The sequence below is a fragment of the Anolis sagrei genome, chromosome 2 (assembly GCF_037176765.1).
Source record: "Anolis sagrei isolate rAnoSag1 chromosome 2, rAnoSag1.mat, whole genome shotgun sequence".
Classification (NCBI taxonomy): Eukaryota; Metazoa; Chordata; class Lepidosauria; order Squamata; family Dactyloidae; genus Anolis; species Anolis sagrei.
The window spans coordinates 3,408,809-3,425,268 of record NC_090022.1 but is presented as its reverse complement, the minus strand read 5'-3'; the positions used below and the strand labels follow the sequence as shown (position 1 = coordinate 3,425,268).

At 41.9% G+C, this 16,460-nt stretch overlaps 1 protein-coding gene across 1 annotated transcript; it reads right to left on the bottom strand.

The window, feature by feature from the left end:
* Nucleotides 1-5,660: 5,660 nt before the first annotated feature.
* On the bottom strand, nucleotides 5,661-16,111 carry LOC137096469 (zinc finger protein 436-like). The gene is made up of 6 exons (XM_067465623.1): nucleotides 15,773-16,111; nucleotides 14,554-14,668; nucleotides 14,200-14,327; nucleotides 11,006-11,111; nucleotides 8,994-9,077; nucleotides 5,661-6,862 (listed from the first exon to the last, which is right to left on the bottom strand). Exons 1-6 carry the CDS (start codon nucleotides 16,109-16,111, stop codon nucleotides 5,661-5,663), a joined length of 1,974 nt encoding a protein of 657 aa, XP_067321724.1.
* Between the last annotated feature and the right edge of the window lie 349 nt (nucleotides 16,112-16,460).

Below are 16,460 nucleotides of genomic sequence, written 5' to 3'. Positions count from 1 at the left end.
GTTCAGCAGTGGAACTCTCTGCCCTGGAGTATGGTGGAGGCTCCTTCTTTGGAGGCTTTTAAACAGAGGCTGGATGGCCATCTGTCAGGGATGCTTTGAATGCAATATTCCTGCTTCTTGGCAGAATGGGGTTGGACTGGATGGCCCATGAGTCTCTTCCAACTCTATGATTCTATGACATGAGGAGGGCTATGTATCCAGAGGAGAGGGGAAGTCCTAGGGAGGAGGGAGCAAGCTTCCTTTCTGCTTCCCTGGGGACTAGGACACAATGGATCCATGGCTTCCAACTACAGGAAAGGAGATTCCACCTGAACATGAGGAAGAACTTCCTGACTGTTCAGCAGTGGAACTCTCTCCCTCTCTCTGCCCTGGAGGGAGTATGGTGGGGACTCCTTCTTTGGAGGCTGGATGGCCATCTTTTGGGGGTGCTTTGAATGCGATTTATTTATTTATTTCGGTTGCTTCTACTCCGCCCTTCTCATCCTGGGGGGGGGGGGGGGGGGGACTCAGGGCGGCTTACACAAGCGAGGCACAATTCGATACCCGCATTACATACAGCAAAGAACAACAACAGCAATTAACAGAACAGAATTATTATCGGCAAAAACAACCATAAAACCAGTAAAACCAGGTAAAAACAATAAAAGCAATACAAACCTTTCACAATCTCATAGTTTAAGTTCCAATTTCCATACCTTGTCAGTCCTATCCATCTGGTTTCCATATCTAATTGTCAGGATGCCCAAAGGCCTGGTCCCATAGCCACGTCTTTACCTTCCTCCTGAAGGCAAGGAGGGATGTTGATGCTCTGATTTCCCCCGGGAATGAGTTCCACAGTTGGGGGGCCACCACCGAGAAGGCCCTGCTCCTTGTCCCCACCAGCCTCACTTGCGATAGCGATTGTCCTGCTTCTTGGCAAAATGGGGTTGGACTGGTTGTCCCACCAGGTCCCTTCCAAGTCTAGGATTCTACAAAATAGACCCAATAGGCAAGCCCACCCTGGGTTTTACGCAGAGGCTGGATTGTTTTTGTGGGAATATCTGCTCTCTCGTCTAGCAAAAGAGAGTGTGGCATCGCCACCAGTGCTACGTGGGAGCTTATGGGGGGAGACAAGAGAGGAAATAGACAGGAGGCTACTCTGGGGAGGTTCAAAAAGGTTAAAAAAAAACCTTATGTTTCCTGTCGCAGGAATCAACGACAAAGGTATTATATGATTCTGGTGACTGACCATCAGCAAAACAAGAAGGCAACGGTTGCAGGTAATAATCCCTTTTGTATCAAAGAGTGGACAGTCTCTCCATTTTGGCCGAACTCCTCCCCACTTTAGCCCCAAATCCCTCTTTTCTTTCTACAGGAAGAGTCTTCTGCTTCGGATACTTCTCCTCCATCAGGTTTTCTAAATTCCTGAATTCTGCCCTTTTGCCTTCCACTGTTGTAAGCTATTGATTGATTGCTTCTGATTTAGTTAATTGGGTTTTCGTGTTAGTTGTTTATTATGTTTTACTGAATTGTGTAGTTTACGTAAATCTGTTTTAATAATAATTTCTCTGGCTTTGTATTGAATTAAAATGCACACACTTGTTCAGTCTCTCTTTTGTGGAATTAATATTGTTATTATTATTTCCAGCTGTTTAAGATGGATTTGAGCCTCTGAAACCATTGCTTATACAGTGGGAGGAGATTGTGAAAAGCAATGAAGAAATCATGTTGGCTCACTTGTGCACTGTTGGGAGTATATACAAATAAATTCCCCAAACAACAAATAAGTACCCCCCCCCCCAAATACAACTAAATACACGTCCAGCAGGGACGAGAGACAGGGCCTTCTCAGTGGTGCCCCCTCGGTTGTGGAATGCCCTTCCTACAGATATTAGATCGGCCCCCTCCCTATTGGCATTCCGGAGAAAAGTGACGACCTGGTTGTTCGAGCAGGCATTTGAATAGGCAGTGTAATGAATATAGGAATACGGAACAATGGATGATGAGATTGGATCTTGATTCTACTTATGAGACACTAATGAGATGTTATATTGATGTTTAATTGTTTATTATGTTACTGTTTTAACTGTTTTTTAACTGTTTTATGATGATGAGGACTGAATTTTGCTATTGTTAACCGCTTTGAGTCGCTTAAGGGCTGAGAAAAGCGGTATATAAATGAAGTAAATAAATAAGTAAATACCCCAAACAACAAATAAGTATCCCCCTCAAAAAACAGCTAAATATCTCAAACAACAAACTCCAAACAACAAATGAAAACCAAAGCCATACCCTAAATAACACATAAATACCCCAAACAACAACTAAATACCAAAACAACAACTAAATATTCAAGACAACAACTTATTCCAACCCCAAAAAACAACTAAATACCCCAGACAACATATTCCAAACAGTTAAATGCCCCAAGCAACAACTAAATTCCCAAAACAGCACATAAATACCAAAACAACAAAAATTCCCCGAACAACAACATACTCCAATCAACTAAATACCCCAGACAACAAATAAATACCAAAATTACTAAATATCCCAAAAAACAATATATTCCAAGCAGCCAAATACCCCAAACAACTAAATACCAAAACAACAACTAAATACCCCAAACAACAAATACCAAAACAACAACTAAATATTCCAGACAACAACATATTCCAAACAGCTATATACCCCAAACAACAACTAAATACCCTAAACAAAACACAAATACCAAAACAATGAAATTTCCCAAACAACAACATACTCTAATCAACTAAATACCCCAAGCAACAACTAAATGCCCCAAGCAACAACTAAATACTCCAGACAACAAATAAATACCCAAACTACTAAATATCCCAAACAACATATTCCAGCCAAATACTCCAAACAGCCAAATACCCAAACAACAACTAAATACCAAAACAAGAACTAAATATTCCAGACAACAACATATTCCAAACAGCTAAATACCCCAAACAACAACTAAATACCCTAAACAACACAAAATATACCAAAACTATGAAATTTCCCAAACAGCAACATATTCCAAACAACTAAATACCCCAAGCAACAACAACATACCCCGATACAAATAAATACCAAAACTAAATATCCCCAACAACAACATATTCCAAACAACAACGAAATACCAAACCAACAACTAAATACTCCAAACAACTACTAAATAGACCTCACAACTTCTTAGGATGCCTGCCATAGATGCAGGCGAAATGTTAGGAGAGAATGCTTCTAGAACATGGCCATACAGCCCAAAATAATTACAAACAACCCACTAAATCCGGCCATGAAAGCCTTCGACAATACATTGAACTACTAAATACCAAAACCACAACTAAATATCTCAAACAACAACAATGTCCAAACTGCTAAATACCCTAAACACCAACTAAATACCAAAACAGCAACATACTCCAAACAACTAAATTCCCCAAACAACAACATACTCCAACTAAATACTCCAAACAACTAAATACCAAAGCAACAACTACATACCCAATGTCTGAATACCTCAAATCTGAAATCAAACATTTCACATAATGGATGTTTCACCTGTATTCCTGTACTAAATCCAGAGGGATTTTTCCCACCAATAGGAAAAAAGGAGAGGCAGGTTCAGGTGGGGTTGCTGGGCAGACGGTTAATTTATTTATTTCTTGCGTAAATAAGTATAAAACTGATAAACATAAGAGGAAACAAAAGCAGCTAAAAAATTTTTGACTAAAAACGAGTAACAGTGACTGCATTGTCTGTAGCATTAAAAATGCCTTCCTCTGTGCATGAGGCAGGGCACGGTGGGCAAGCAATACAGGTAATGGTAACTCAATTTTACTGAAGTATCTTTGTTTTTTAAAACTCCAATCTATATAAAAGTCAAAGCATATATGTTTGTCTATTTATACCCCAAAGACTCCTCTGTGGCTTGATGTATCAGATTCAGGCTTGGCACAAATACCCTTAATTCTTCAACTTAAAACAATTGAACGGTTTGGATTAAAATAACCACTCTTTTCAGGCCCAGAGCAAAAGAAATGGAAGAAAGTGGATAGGCTGTGGCTAGGCAAAGTGGCTGTCTGTGATGTCACTGGGAAAGAAACATGGGAGGTGACATGGGTATGTGGGAAAGGAAGGGGGAAAAGAAAGGAAAGGAAGGAAGGGAAGAAAGGAAAAAGAAGGAAAGAAAGGAAAGGGAAAAGGCATAAGGGGAGAGAAAGGAAGAGTGAAGGAAAGAGGGAAAGGAAGGAAGAGAAGGAGGGGAAGAAAGGGAAAAGGAAAGAAATGAAAGGGGAAAGGCATAAGGGAGGGAAAGAGGAAGGAAGAGTGAAAGAAATGAAGGGGGAAAGAAGGGAAAGGAAGGAAGGGAAGGAGAGGAAGAAAGGAAAAAGAAGGAAAGAATGGAAAGGGAAAAGGCATAAGGGAAGAGAAAGGAAGAGTGAAGGAAAGAGGGAAAAGAAAGGAAAGGAAGGAAGAGAAGGAGGGGAAGAAAGGAAAAAGAAGGAAAGAAAGGAAAGGGAAAAGGCAGAAGGGAACGAAAGGAAGGAAGAGTGAAAGAAATGAAGGGGGAAAAGAAGGGAAAGGAAGGAAGGGAAGGACAGGAAGAAAGGAAAAAGAAGGAAAGAAAGGAAAGGGAAAAGGCAGAAGGGAAGAAAGAAAGAAGAATGAAGAGAAAGGAAGAGAAGAAAGGAAGAGTGAAAGAAATGAAGGGGGAAAGAAGGGAAAGGAAGGAAGGGAAGGAGGGGAAGAAAGGGAAAAGGAAATAAATGAAAGGGGGAAAGGCAAAAGGGAAAGGAAAGGAAAGGAAAGAAAGAAAGAAAGAAAGAAAGAAGGAAGGAAGGAAGGAAACAGGAGGAGTGAAGGGAAGGAAGGGGGAAAAGAAGGGAAAGGAAGCAAGGGAAGGAGAGGAAGAAAGGAAAAAAGGAAATAAATGAAAGGGGGAAAGGCATAAGGGAAGGGGAAGAAAGAAAGAAAGAAAGAAAGAAAGAAAGAAAGAAAGAAAGAAAGAGGAAGAAAGGAAGAGTAAAGGAAAGGAAGGGGAAAAGAAGGGAAGGAGGGGAAGAAAGGAAAAAGGAAAGAAATGAAAGGGCGAAAGGCATAAGGGAAGGGGAAGAAAGAAAGAAGGGAAGGGGAAGAGTGAAGGAAAAGAAGGGGAAGGAAGGAAGGAAGGAAGGAAGGAAGGAAGGAAGGAAGGAAGGAAGGAAGGGAAGGGAAGGGAAGGGAAGGGAAGGGAAGGGAAAGGGAAGGAAAGGAAAGGAAAGGAAAGGAAGGAAGGAAGGAAGGAAGGAAGGAAGGAAGGAAGGAAGGAAGGAAGGAAGGAAGGAAGGAAGGAAGGGAAAAGGCATGAGGGGCAAGGTAGAAAGTAAGAGAAAGAAAAAGAAGGGAAGAGAAAATCAGGAAGGTGTATAAGGAGGAAGCAAAGGAAGAAGGCAAAGGAAAAGGGGAGAAATTGTATGAGGGAAATGGAGGAAGGACAGAAAGAGTCAAAGAGAGTCTGTCCAAAGACAGTTGCTACAGCATTGCAATGGAGATACTGTGAAGTAGGCATTTTTCTCAGAGCTGGAGAAGGGAGAAAGCCAGCAGGCATTGGCTCCAAGGACACCAAGATAAACCCAGTTATTATATATGCTTTTGGATTGAGTGAACATGTCAAAATCTTCCTGGCATCACTCCTTGGGACCGGTTGATTGCCGATGGAAATTCCTCTGATGCTTTTTGAGACTTTTCACGCCACAGAAGCCCTTCCCACAATTATTTATAAGGCATTTATAGGGCTTCTCCTTTGTGTGGATGAGTTGGTGCTCCTTCCACTCTGAGCTGCGGCTGAAACTCTTCCCGCAGCCTAAGCATTTGTAGGGCTTCTCTCCCATGTGGGTTCTTTGGTGTGCCTTTAAGAGTGAATCCTGGACGAAGATTTCCCCACAATCGGAGCATTTATGGGGCTTCTCCCCTGTGTGGGTGACCTGATGCGCCTTTAGGTGAGAAATCCGGGCAAAGCTCTTCCCGCAGTCGGGGCATTGATAAGCTTTCTCACCTGCATGATTCCTCTCATGGGATTGGGATTGTTCCCTGCAAGCGAAGCTCTCGGGGCATTCGGAACAGCCGTAGCGCTTCTCCTCTGCAAGGACCTTGAAACGAGATTGAAGATTTGTGAGAGGAGAGAAGATCTTCCCACTCTGCAGGCCTTCACGGGTTTTCTCGCTCACAGGAGTGCTGCTTCGGAGCTCAGAAGGCCTCTCGCTTGTGTGGATCCTATGATGTGCTTGAAGATGTGTCCTGCTTTTGAACCGCTTCCCGCACTCTGTGCATTTATATGTTTTCTCTCCCAGAAACATATTCTGGAAGGCAAAGAGACTGAAAAGCTGGCTACAGCTTCCTCTGCGCTCGGCGTTCATATTTCTATACATTCTTTGATGCGCTTGGAGTGTTTCGGCATCACCAAATGCTTTCTTGCACTCCAAGCATCGGCAGGGCCTCTTCTCGTGCTTCCTCTGATGTCGGACGAGTCTCTTGCCCTTCTCAAAAGCATTCCCACCAATTGCACATCCATTGGGATATCCGCTCATGGGAAGTCCTTGCTCTGAGCTGCGAGTGAACTGCTTTGGATCCTCTTCCCCTCCGATATGAGTCCTCTCGTGTTTTGCAAGATCCGCCTGACGGGCAAAGCATTTCCCACATTCGGAGCACACCAAGAGGAGATCCGCGTCGTCATCCGTACAACTTTCGGGTTCGTCCTGAGATCCTCCTCCTCCTGAAGGTTCCAGCAAATGATTTTCGACAACACACCACTTGCTTCTGTGTGTTTGCTGTGCTTCGTCAGCTTTGCGTTTCAACCCTTTGTTCTTTTTATTGCTTTCCATCCCGTCACCTGAATGAAGGAATCAAAGGAGATTATCTGGTCATAATCCTCATAATCCAACTTACAGGAATTGAAGGAGTTGAGTTTTCTCTCAGCCAGAGCTGAGAAAAAGAAAAGGAACAAAACAGATTGGCTATGGCTAGGTCAGTGGTTCTCAGCCTTTCTAATGGTGCGACCCCTTAATACGGTTCCTCATGTTGTGGTGACCCCCAACCATAACATAATTTTTGTTGCTCCTTCACCACTGTAACTTTGCTACTCTTATGATTCGTCTTGTAAATATCTGATCTGCAGGACGTATTTTCATTCAATGGACCAAATATCCCATATGCCCAAAGAGCATTCTGAACTCCCCAACGAAGGGATAGAACCAAACTTGGCACAAAGAATTCCCACGACCAACAGAAAATACTGGAAGGATTTGGTGGGCATTGACCTTGAGTTTTGGAGTTGTAGTTCACCTACATCCAGAGAGCACTGTGGGCTCGATCAGTGATGGATCTGGATGAAACTTGGCACAAATCTTCAGTATGCCCAAATGTGAACACTGGTGGCGTTTGGGGAAAATAGACCCTGACATTTGGGAGTTATAGTTGCTAGGATTTATAGTTCACCTGCAACCCGGTACACCCAAATTTGAATACTGGTGGGGTTGAGGGAGGGGTTGATTTTGTCATTTGGGAGTCGTAGTTGCTGGGATTTATAGTTCACCTGCAAAAAAGAGCATTCAGAACTCCAGCAACAATGGAACTGAACCAAACTTGGTTCTTGTGGTTTTTTTCGGGCTATAGGGCTGTGTTCTAGAGGCATTTCTCCTGACGTTTTGCCTGCATCTATGGCAAGCATCCTCAGAGGTAGTGAGGTCTGTTGGAATTAGGACAATGGGTTTATATATCTGTGGAATGGCTGGGGTAGGGTAAAGAGCTCTTCTCTGCTGCAGCTAGGTGTGAATGTTTCAACTGACCACCTTCATTAGCATTTGAAGGCCTGGCTGAGCCTGGGAAAATGGAACTGAACCAAACTTGGCACACAGAACTCCCATGACCAACAGAAAATACTGGAAGGGTTTGGTGGGCAGTGACCTTGAGTTTTGGAGTTGTCATTCACCTCCATCCAGAGAGTACTGTGGACTCAAAAAAGGATGGATCTGGACCAAACTTGGCATGAATCCTCAATATGCCCAAATGTGGAGTTTCTATAAGAAGAAGGGAGGAAAGGGAGGAAGAAAAAAGAAGGGAAGGGAGGGAAGGAAGGAAGGAAGGAAGAAAGAAAGAAGGAGGGAGGGAAGGAAGGAAAGGGGAAAAGAAAAAGGAGGGTAGGAAAGAAAGAGAAAGGCAAGGGGGAAAGGCATGAGGGAAGGAAATAAAGAGAAAAAAGGAAAGAGAGAGGAAGAGAATGGGAAAGAGAAAGGGTAGGGGGAAATATATGAGGGGAGAAAATAAAGGAAAGAGAAAGGAAGAAAAGGAGGAAGGAAGAGGGAAGGAAGGGAATGGAAAGGGGACAGAAGGGAAAAAAAGAGGAAGAATGAATAAGGAAGAGAAGTAAGAAGGGATGAAGGAGGGGAGTGAAGAAAGAAAAAGACAAGGTGGAAAAGGAAAAGAAAGAAAGAAAGAAAGAAAGGGGGAAGGTGTATGAGGGAAACAGAGGAAGGAAAGAAAGGGCTGCAAAGAGAGCCTGCTCACTGTTTCCAGAGCATTGCCATGGAGAGACCGCGATAGACCTTCTTCTCAGAGCCGGAGAAGGGAGAAAGTAGGCAGTTGGTGGCCCCTCTGACACCCAGACAAAGCCAGGTATATAATCTAGTAAATAACATAATATAAAATAGCAAAACAATTAAATACAAGGTGTGATTACGATTTCTTTGGGGAGTAAAGAGTAAACGAGTCTGATTTGGATTATGACTTGGGATCGAATCCTCACTCAGCAATGAAATCTCATTGAGTGACCGTGGGCAAGTCACACTCTCTCAGCCTCAGAAAACCCTATGATTGCATCACCGTAAGTCGGAAATGACTTGAAGCCATACAACAGTAACAACCTCCAGGAACTGTTGCTTGATCTAATGGGCTAAATAATGGGCAAACAAAATCTATGTGAATTTAGCTTGGACGAATAATAATAACACACATCTGCCTCCTACCTGTCCCATTTTCCTCTTCATCTGAGCCAATATCTGCAGATTCCTCATCTTCATTGGAGACATCAGTCCCCAGAGCTTCCTTTTCTGTAATGAAAACACAACAGTAATGACGTCTTGACTGTCTCCCATGCAAATATCAACCAGGAATGAACTTGCTTAGCTTCCAAGACCAGGTGGGACTTGGTGCCTTGAAGGTGCCTTCTACTATGATAAGGAGGAAAAGGGTGATGATGATGATGATGATGATGATGATGATAGTGAATTCCTGACCCACCTCTCCCCAAGGTGCAAGGCGAAACAGAACATCAGAGTTAAAATACAATGGATAAAAGGATAAAGCCATACAGCACAGATAGATTAAAACACATATACAGAAGATCCTTCCTCTCAGATGGTATTCATGGGTGGCCTCCCACTCAAATACCAACCAGGACTGGCCCTGCTTAGCTACCAAGATGGTGCTGATATTATTATTATTATTATTATTATTATTGTCCTTCTTTTAAAATCTCCCATCCAAATACTAACCAGGGCTGGCCCATCTTAGCTTCCAAGATACTGCTATTTATTATTTTTATTATTATTATTATTATTATTATTATTATTATTATTATTATTATGGTCCTTCTTCTGAAATATTTATGGGTTATCTCCCATCCAGATATCAACCAGGACTTGCCTTGCTTAACTTCCAAGATACTGCTGATATTTATTATACTCCATCATGGTCCCTGTGAAATCGCACATACGGTATTTCCTGCACCTGCGCAGAAAATCTTCTAGAAAAAGTCATTTCGGTGATAGCACTTTTATGGTCCTTCATCTGAAATGCTATTCATGGGTTGTCTCTCATCCAAATATCAACCAGGGCTCACCCTGCTTAGCTTCTAAGATGGTGCTAATAATGTTGTTGTTGCCCTTCTTCTTCTTCTTCTTCTTCTTCTTATTATTATTATTATTATTACTATGATTCTTCTTCTGAAATGCTATTCATGGGTTGTCTCTTATCCAAACACCAACCGGGGCTCACCCTGCTTAGCTTCTAAGATGGTATTCATAATTGTTGCTGCTCTTTTTCTTTTTGTTGTTGTTGTTATTTTTATTATTATGGTCCTTCTGAAATGCTATTTGTGGGTTGTCTCCCATCCAAATATCAACCAGGGCTCACCCTGCTTAGCTTCTAAGATGGTATTCATAATTGTTGCTGCTCTTCTTCTTCTTCTTCTTCTTCTTCTTATTATTATTATTATTATTATTATTATGGTCCTTCTTCTGAAATGCTATTCATGGGTTGTCTCTCATCCAAACACCAACCAGGGCTCACCCTGCTTAGCTTCTAAGATGGTGCTGATAATGTTGTTGTTGCCCTCCTCCTCCTCCTCCTCCTCCTCCTTCTTCTTATTATTATCCCTCTTCTGAAATGCTATTCATGGGTTGTCTCCCATCCAAATACCAACCAGGACTCACCCTGCTTAGCTTCTAAGATGGTATTCATAATTGTTGCTGCTCTTTTTCTTGTTGTTGTTGTTGTTGTTCTTGTTATGGTCCTTCTTCTGAAATGCTATTCATGGGTTGTCTCTCATCCAAACACCAACCAGGGCTCACCCTGCTTAGCTTCTAAGATGGTGCTGATAATGTTGTTGTTGCCCTTCTTCTTCTTCTTCTTCTTCTTCTTCTTCTTCTTCTTCTTCTTCTTCTTATTATTATTATTATTATTATTATTATTATTATTGTCCCTCTTCTGAAATGCTATTCGTGGGTTGTCTCCCATCCAAATACCAACCAGGGCTCACCCTGCTTAGCATCCAAAATCCTATGGGATCTGGTGCCTTGAGGCCAGAAACAACTTGAAAGTGAACAAAAACAACAACAAAGCTTTAGTAGTTTCCAGTCCACTTGGTGTTAGAATGAACCAATGAGACTTGAAGCAACAACAAGATCCTTTCACAGTTTTCAATGTAAAAAAAGGACACGATCCCAATTGCGATGCAAAGAGAGAAAGGAAGTACTACCTGCCGGGGAAGGGATTTCTCCTGGAGACACAGTTTCCACGTGTAGGTCCAATGGAACCCACGGATCCCTTTGGGATGAAGCTGAATCTCCAAGGTTCGCTGGATCCTAGGAATCAAAACAAAACAATTACCAATAATCCAGAATTTGAAGGGGGAAAACCACTTTCCCTGTGGGTTATAGTAAAATAATAAATTGCTGGGATATTAAATACAATTAAATATTATTATTATTATTATTAATAATAATAATAATAGATTAATTATTATAATGAAACTGTCAACGCTCTTTTGTGCAAAATCCGAGCTCGTTTTGGGGTGGGATATTAAATACAATTTAATAATAATAATAATAATAATAATAATAATAATAATAATAGATTAATTATTAAAATGAAAGTGTCAAAGTTATTTTGTGCAAAATCTGAGCTTCTTTTGGGGTGGGATATTAGATACAATTTAATAATAATAATAGATTAATTATTATAATGAAAGTATCAAAGCTGTTTTGTGCAAAATCTGAGCTTGCTTTGGGGTGGGATATTAAATACTATAATAATAATAATAATAATAAAAATAATAATAATAAAAATAATAATAATAGATTATTATAATGAAGATGTCAAAGCTGTTTTGTGCAAAATCTGAGCTTGTTTTGGGGTGGGATATCAAATACAATTTAATAATAATAATAATAATAATAATAATAATAATAATAGATTAATTATGAAAATGAAAGTGTCAAAGCTATTTTGTGCAAAATCTGAGCTTGTTTTGGCATGGGATATTAAATACAATTTAATAATAATAATAATAATAATAATAATAATAATAGATTAGTTATTTAAATGAAAGTGTCAAAGCTGTTTTGTGCAAATTCTGAACTTGTTTTGGGGTGGAGATATTAAATATAATTTAATAATAATAATAGATTAATTATTATAATGGAAGTGTCAATGCTCTTTTGTGCAAAATCTGACCTTTTTGGGGTAGGATATTAAATATAATGTAATAATAATAATAATAATAATAGATTAATTATTAAAATGAAAGTATCAAAGCTGTTTTGTGCAAAATCTGAGCTTGCTTTGGGGTGGGATATTAAACACAATGTAATAATAATAATAATAATAATAATAATAGATTAATTATGAAAATTAAAGTGTCAAAGCTATTTTGTGCAAAATCTGAGCTTCTTTTGGCGTGGGATATTAAATATAATAAATAATAATAATAATAGATTAATTATTTAAATGAAAGTGTCAAAGCTATTTTCTGCAAAATCTGAGCTCGTTTTGGGGTGGGATATTAAATACAATTTAATAATAATAATAATAATAATAATTTGAAAAAACATGTTATAGTCCTCGTTATTATTGCAGGCCTAAGATTAGTGAAGCTTTCCTTCAGCCCAATTCTGACTGAAAGGGACACAGTTTTAACTCAGTGAGTAAAAAGGATCCTTCCAGAAGAAGGGAGATTTGCAGAGGACCGTGAAGGCGACGCCTGGCCCTTGAAGGACCCCAAATGGCCCTTGATGATTCCAAAAGGCTCCTTGCTCCATCTCAATGGAAGCCAATTGCAACTGAATGGAAGCGTGGCTTCCTCAAGGACTGAATGAATGAAGGCGTGGGTTCCTCAAGGAAGAAGAAGATTTGCAGAAGAATGGAAGGACTGATGGTTGCCTCAAGCGTCTTTGGAAAGCTGTAATGGCCCTGAAAGCTTTTTCCTATGGCACAGTTTAAACTGAATGGGACACAGGACAAAGAAGGGGAGGAGGAAAAATGCAGGATCTGAAGCAGTGTCTCTCAACCTTCCTAATGCAGTTCTTCATGTTGTGGTGACCCCCAACCATAACATTAATCTCATTGCTACTTCACAACTGGAATTTTGCTCCTGTTATGAATCATAATGTAAACATCTAATATGCAAAATATATTTTCATTCACTGGACCACATTTGGCACAAATACCCCATACTCCCAAATTTGAATTCTGGTTTGATTTTGTCATTTGGGAGTTGTCGTTGCTGGGATTTATAGTTCACCTGCAACCAAAGAGCATTCTGAACTCCACCAATATTGAAACAGAACCAAACTTGGCACACAGAACTCCCCTGACCAACAGAAAATACTGGAAGGGTTTGGTGGGCATTGACCTTGAGTTTGGGAGTTGTAGTTCACCTACATCCAGAGAGCACTGTGGGCTCAAACAAGGGTGGATCTGGACCAAACATGGCATGAAACCTCCAAATGTGAACACTAGTAAAGTTTGGGAAAATAGACCTTGGTGGAATTTGGGGAAAATGGACCTTGACATTTTGGAGTTGTGGTTGCTGGGATTTATAGTTCACCTAAAATCAAAGAGCATTCTGAACGCCACCAATGATGGAACTGAACCAAACTTGGTACACAGAACTCCCACAACCAACAGAAAATACTAGAAGGGTTTGGTGGGCATTGACTTTGAGTTCTGGAGTTGTAGTTCACCTCCATCCAGACAGCCCTGTGGACTCAAACAATGGATCTGGACCAAACTTGGCACAAATACTCCATATGCCCAAATGTGAACACTGGTGGAGTTTGGGGAAAATGGACCTTGACATTTTGGAGTTGTGGTTGCTGGGATTTATAGTTCACCTACAATCAAAGAGCATTCTGAACCCCACCAAATTGGGCCAAACTTCCCACACAGAACCCCCAAGACCAACAGAAAATACTGTGTTTTCTGATGGTCTTCGGCGACCCCTCTGACACCCTTTGCAACCCCCCAGGTTGAGAAATGCTGATCTAAAGCTTCTGGGAGTCACAGAGCCATAAAAAATATAGTTTTCTCATATATTGGTTGGTTTTGCCTATCTTTCCCCCTAAAACACAGCCGAAAGGGTACCTTTTAGAGTGTCCCTTGATTTCCTGGGAGGACAAAATGCCCTCATGGCAGCAAATATAGGAAACTAAGCTGGGTCCGCCCTGGTTGGTGCTTGGATGGGATGCCGCCAATGAATCCTCCAAGTGAAATAATTCCCCCATCAATACGGGTAATTTATATGGATGGTGGATCTGTCTGGAAGGCTTTGATGGTGTCTCCCTTCATGGCAGAATGGGGTCAGACTAGATGGGTCTTAGGGGAACCCCTTCTAACTCTATGCATTGTTCGCTTCAGGAAGGTTTGCAGGAGAGCACTTTCCAATCTTCTTACCTCTCTTGGATCTTTCTGGATCTCATTGGACACTATAGGGTCCACTTCCATCGTATTAGGCAAAGATGGTGGAGGTCTCAGAGGGTCCTCTGATGACCCTTGGACGTCCCCATTGAATACTTCATTTCCTAGAAATAAGGATGGTCAGAGAAAATTATAATATCATAATGAATGACACAACTGCTTCAGAGTCTGATGGACTCTGGTGATGGTCTCCTTCGTCCTCTGGAAGCTTGATGGCCACCTGTCGGGAGGGCTTCGATGGTGCCTCCCTTCCAGGCAGAAAAGGGTTGGACTGGATGGCCTTTGGGGGTCTCTCCCAACTCTAGGAACCTATGGAAAATGCATCCTTACCTGGGGATCCAACATCTCTTTCACCTTCCTGGAGGATCCCTTGGTGTTCGGGTGGATCTTCTCCATTGGCTGATGGCATGTCCTCGGTCTCGAGTTCAGCTGGACTTCCTTGCATCTGGAAGCAGGAATGGAAGGAGTTAACATTCTCCAAATATATATTGGATCATCTGTTGGACCAGAAAATCTTTAGGTGGGTCCCTTCCAACTCTAGGATCCTACAGTTCTGTAAACAGAGGTTGGCTGTCCATCTGTTGGGAGGGATTGGATGGTGTCCTCCTTTATTAGGACTGGATGTCCACTGAGGTCCCTTCCAACCCAAGGATCCTGTAGTTCTATAAACAGAGGCTGGATGGTCATCTGTTGGGTGGGATTGGATGGTGTCCTTTATTTGAACTGGATGGCCATAAGGATCCTATGGTTCTATAAACAAAGGCTGGATGCTACCTATGAGGAGGGGTTGGATGATGTCTTCCTTCATACTTATCAGATGACCTTCCAACTATAGGATCCTACGTCTCTCTAAGTAGAGACTGGATGTCCATCTGTTGGGAGGGATTGTATGGTGTTCTCCTTTATTTGGACCAGATAGCCATTGAGGCACTTTCCAACTCAAGGATCATGTGGTTCTATAAACAGAGACTAGATGGTCATCTGTTGGGAGGGATTGGATGGTGTCTTCCTTTATTGGGACTGGCCGACCTTTAGGGGGTTCCTTCGAACTTTAGGATCCTACCGTTCTATAAACAGAGGCTGGATGTCCATCTGTTGGGAGGGATTGGATGGTGTCCTCCTTTATTTGGACCGGATGTCCTTTAGGGAGTCCCTATGGTTCTATAAACAGATGCTGAGTGTTCATCTGTTGGGAGGTATTGGACAGTGTCCTCCTTTATTTGGACCGGATAGCCTTTGGGGGGGTCCCTTCCAACTCTAGGATCCTACAGTTCTATAAACAGTGGCTGGATGTCCATCAGTTGGGAGGGCTTGGATGGTGTCCTCCTTTATTTGGACCAAATGCTCTTTAGGGGGTCCCTATGGTTCTATAAACAGATGCTGGATGTTCATCTGTTGGGAGGTATTGGACAGTGTCTTCCTTTATTTGGACCGGATGTCCATTGAGGTCTCTTCCAACTCTAGGATCCTACGAGGTGGAAGGGGCCCCTTCTTCCAGGCAGGACGCCCCCACCCGATCCTTCCTGGCAGATGTCCCTCCCGTTCTGACCTTCCTGCGGCGGTGGAGGAGTCCCTCGGCTAGGGCGGCAGCCTGGGTGCTGCTGCGTGGGCCGAGGCTCCGTATGCGCTGCTCGACTTCAGGGGGCAGGGCCTTGAGGAACTGCTCCAGGACCACCAGGTCCAGCATGCGCCGGCGGGAACGCCTCTGGGGCTGCAGCCACTCCTGGCACAGGGCCCGGATCCGCAGGCAGGTCTCACGGGGCCCCTGCGCCGCCCCCTGGCAAAACTCCCGGAAGAGGCGCTGCTGGCGTGCCCACGGCCCCCCAGGGGCCCCGTCCCCACATTCAGGGGCCCCTCCGTCCTCCGGCAATGAATCTGGGCTCTCCATTCTGGGGTGAAGGAATCCCTTCTCAGCCTGGGACAACAAAGGAGAAGAGAGAGAGAGAGAGACATCAGTAAGTATTCTTCCCAATTCCACTATTATTATTATTATTATTATTACTATTATAGAATTGATATATTTGCATTATTTATTATTGTATTATTTATTATTGCATTATTATATTAGTTTCTTTTTATATTATTATTATTATTATTATATAATTGATATATTTGTATTTTTTATTATTGTATTATTTATTTACTTTATTTGTTTATTTACTTTATTTGTATACCGCAGTTTCTCAGCCCGTAGGTGACTCAACGCGGTTAATAATTATTTATTATTGCATTATTAT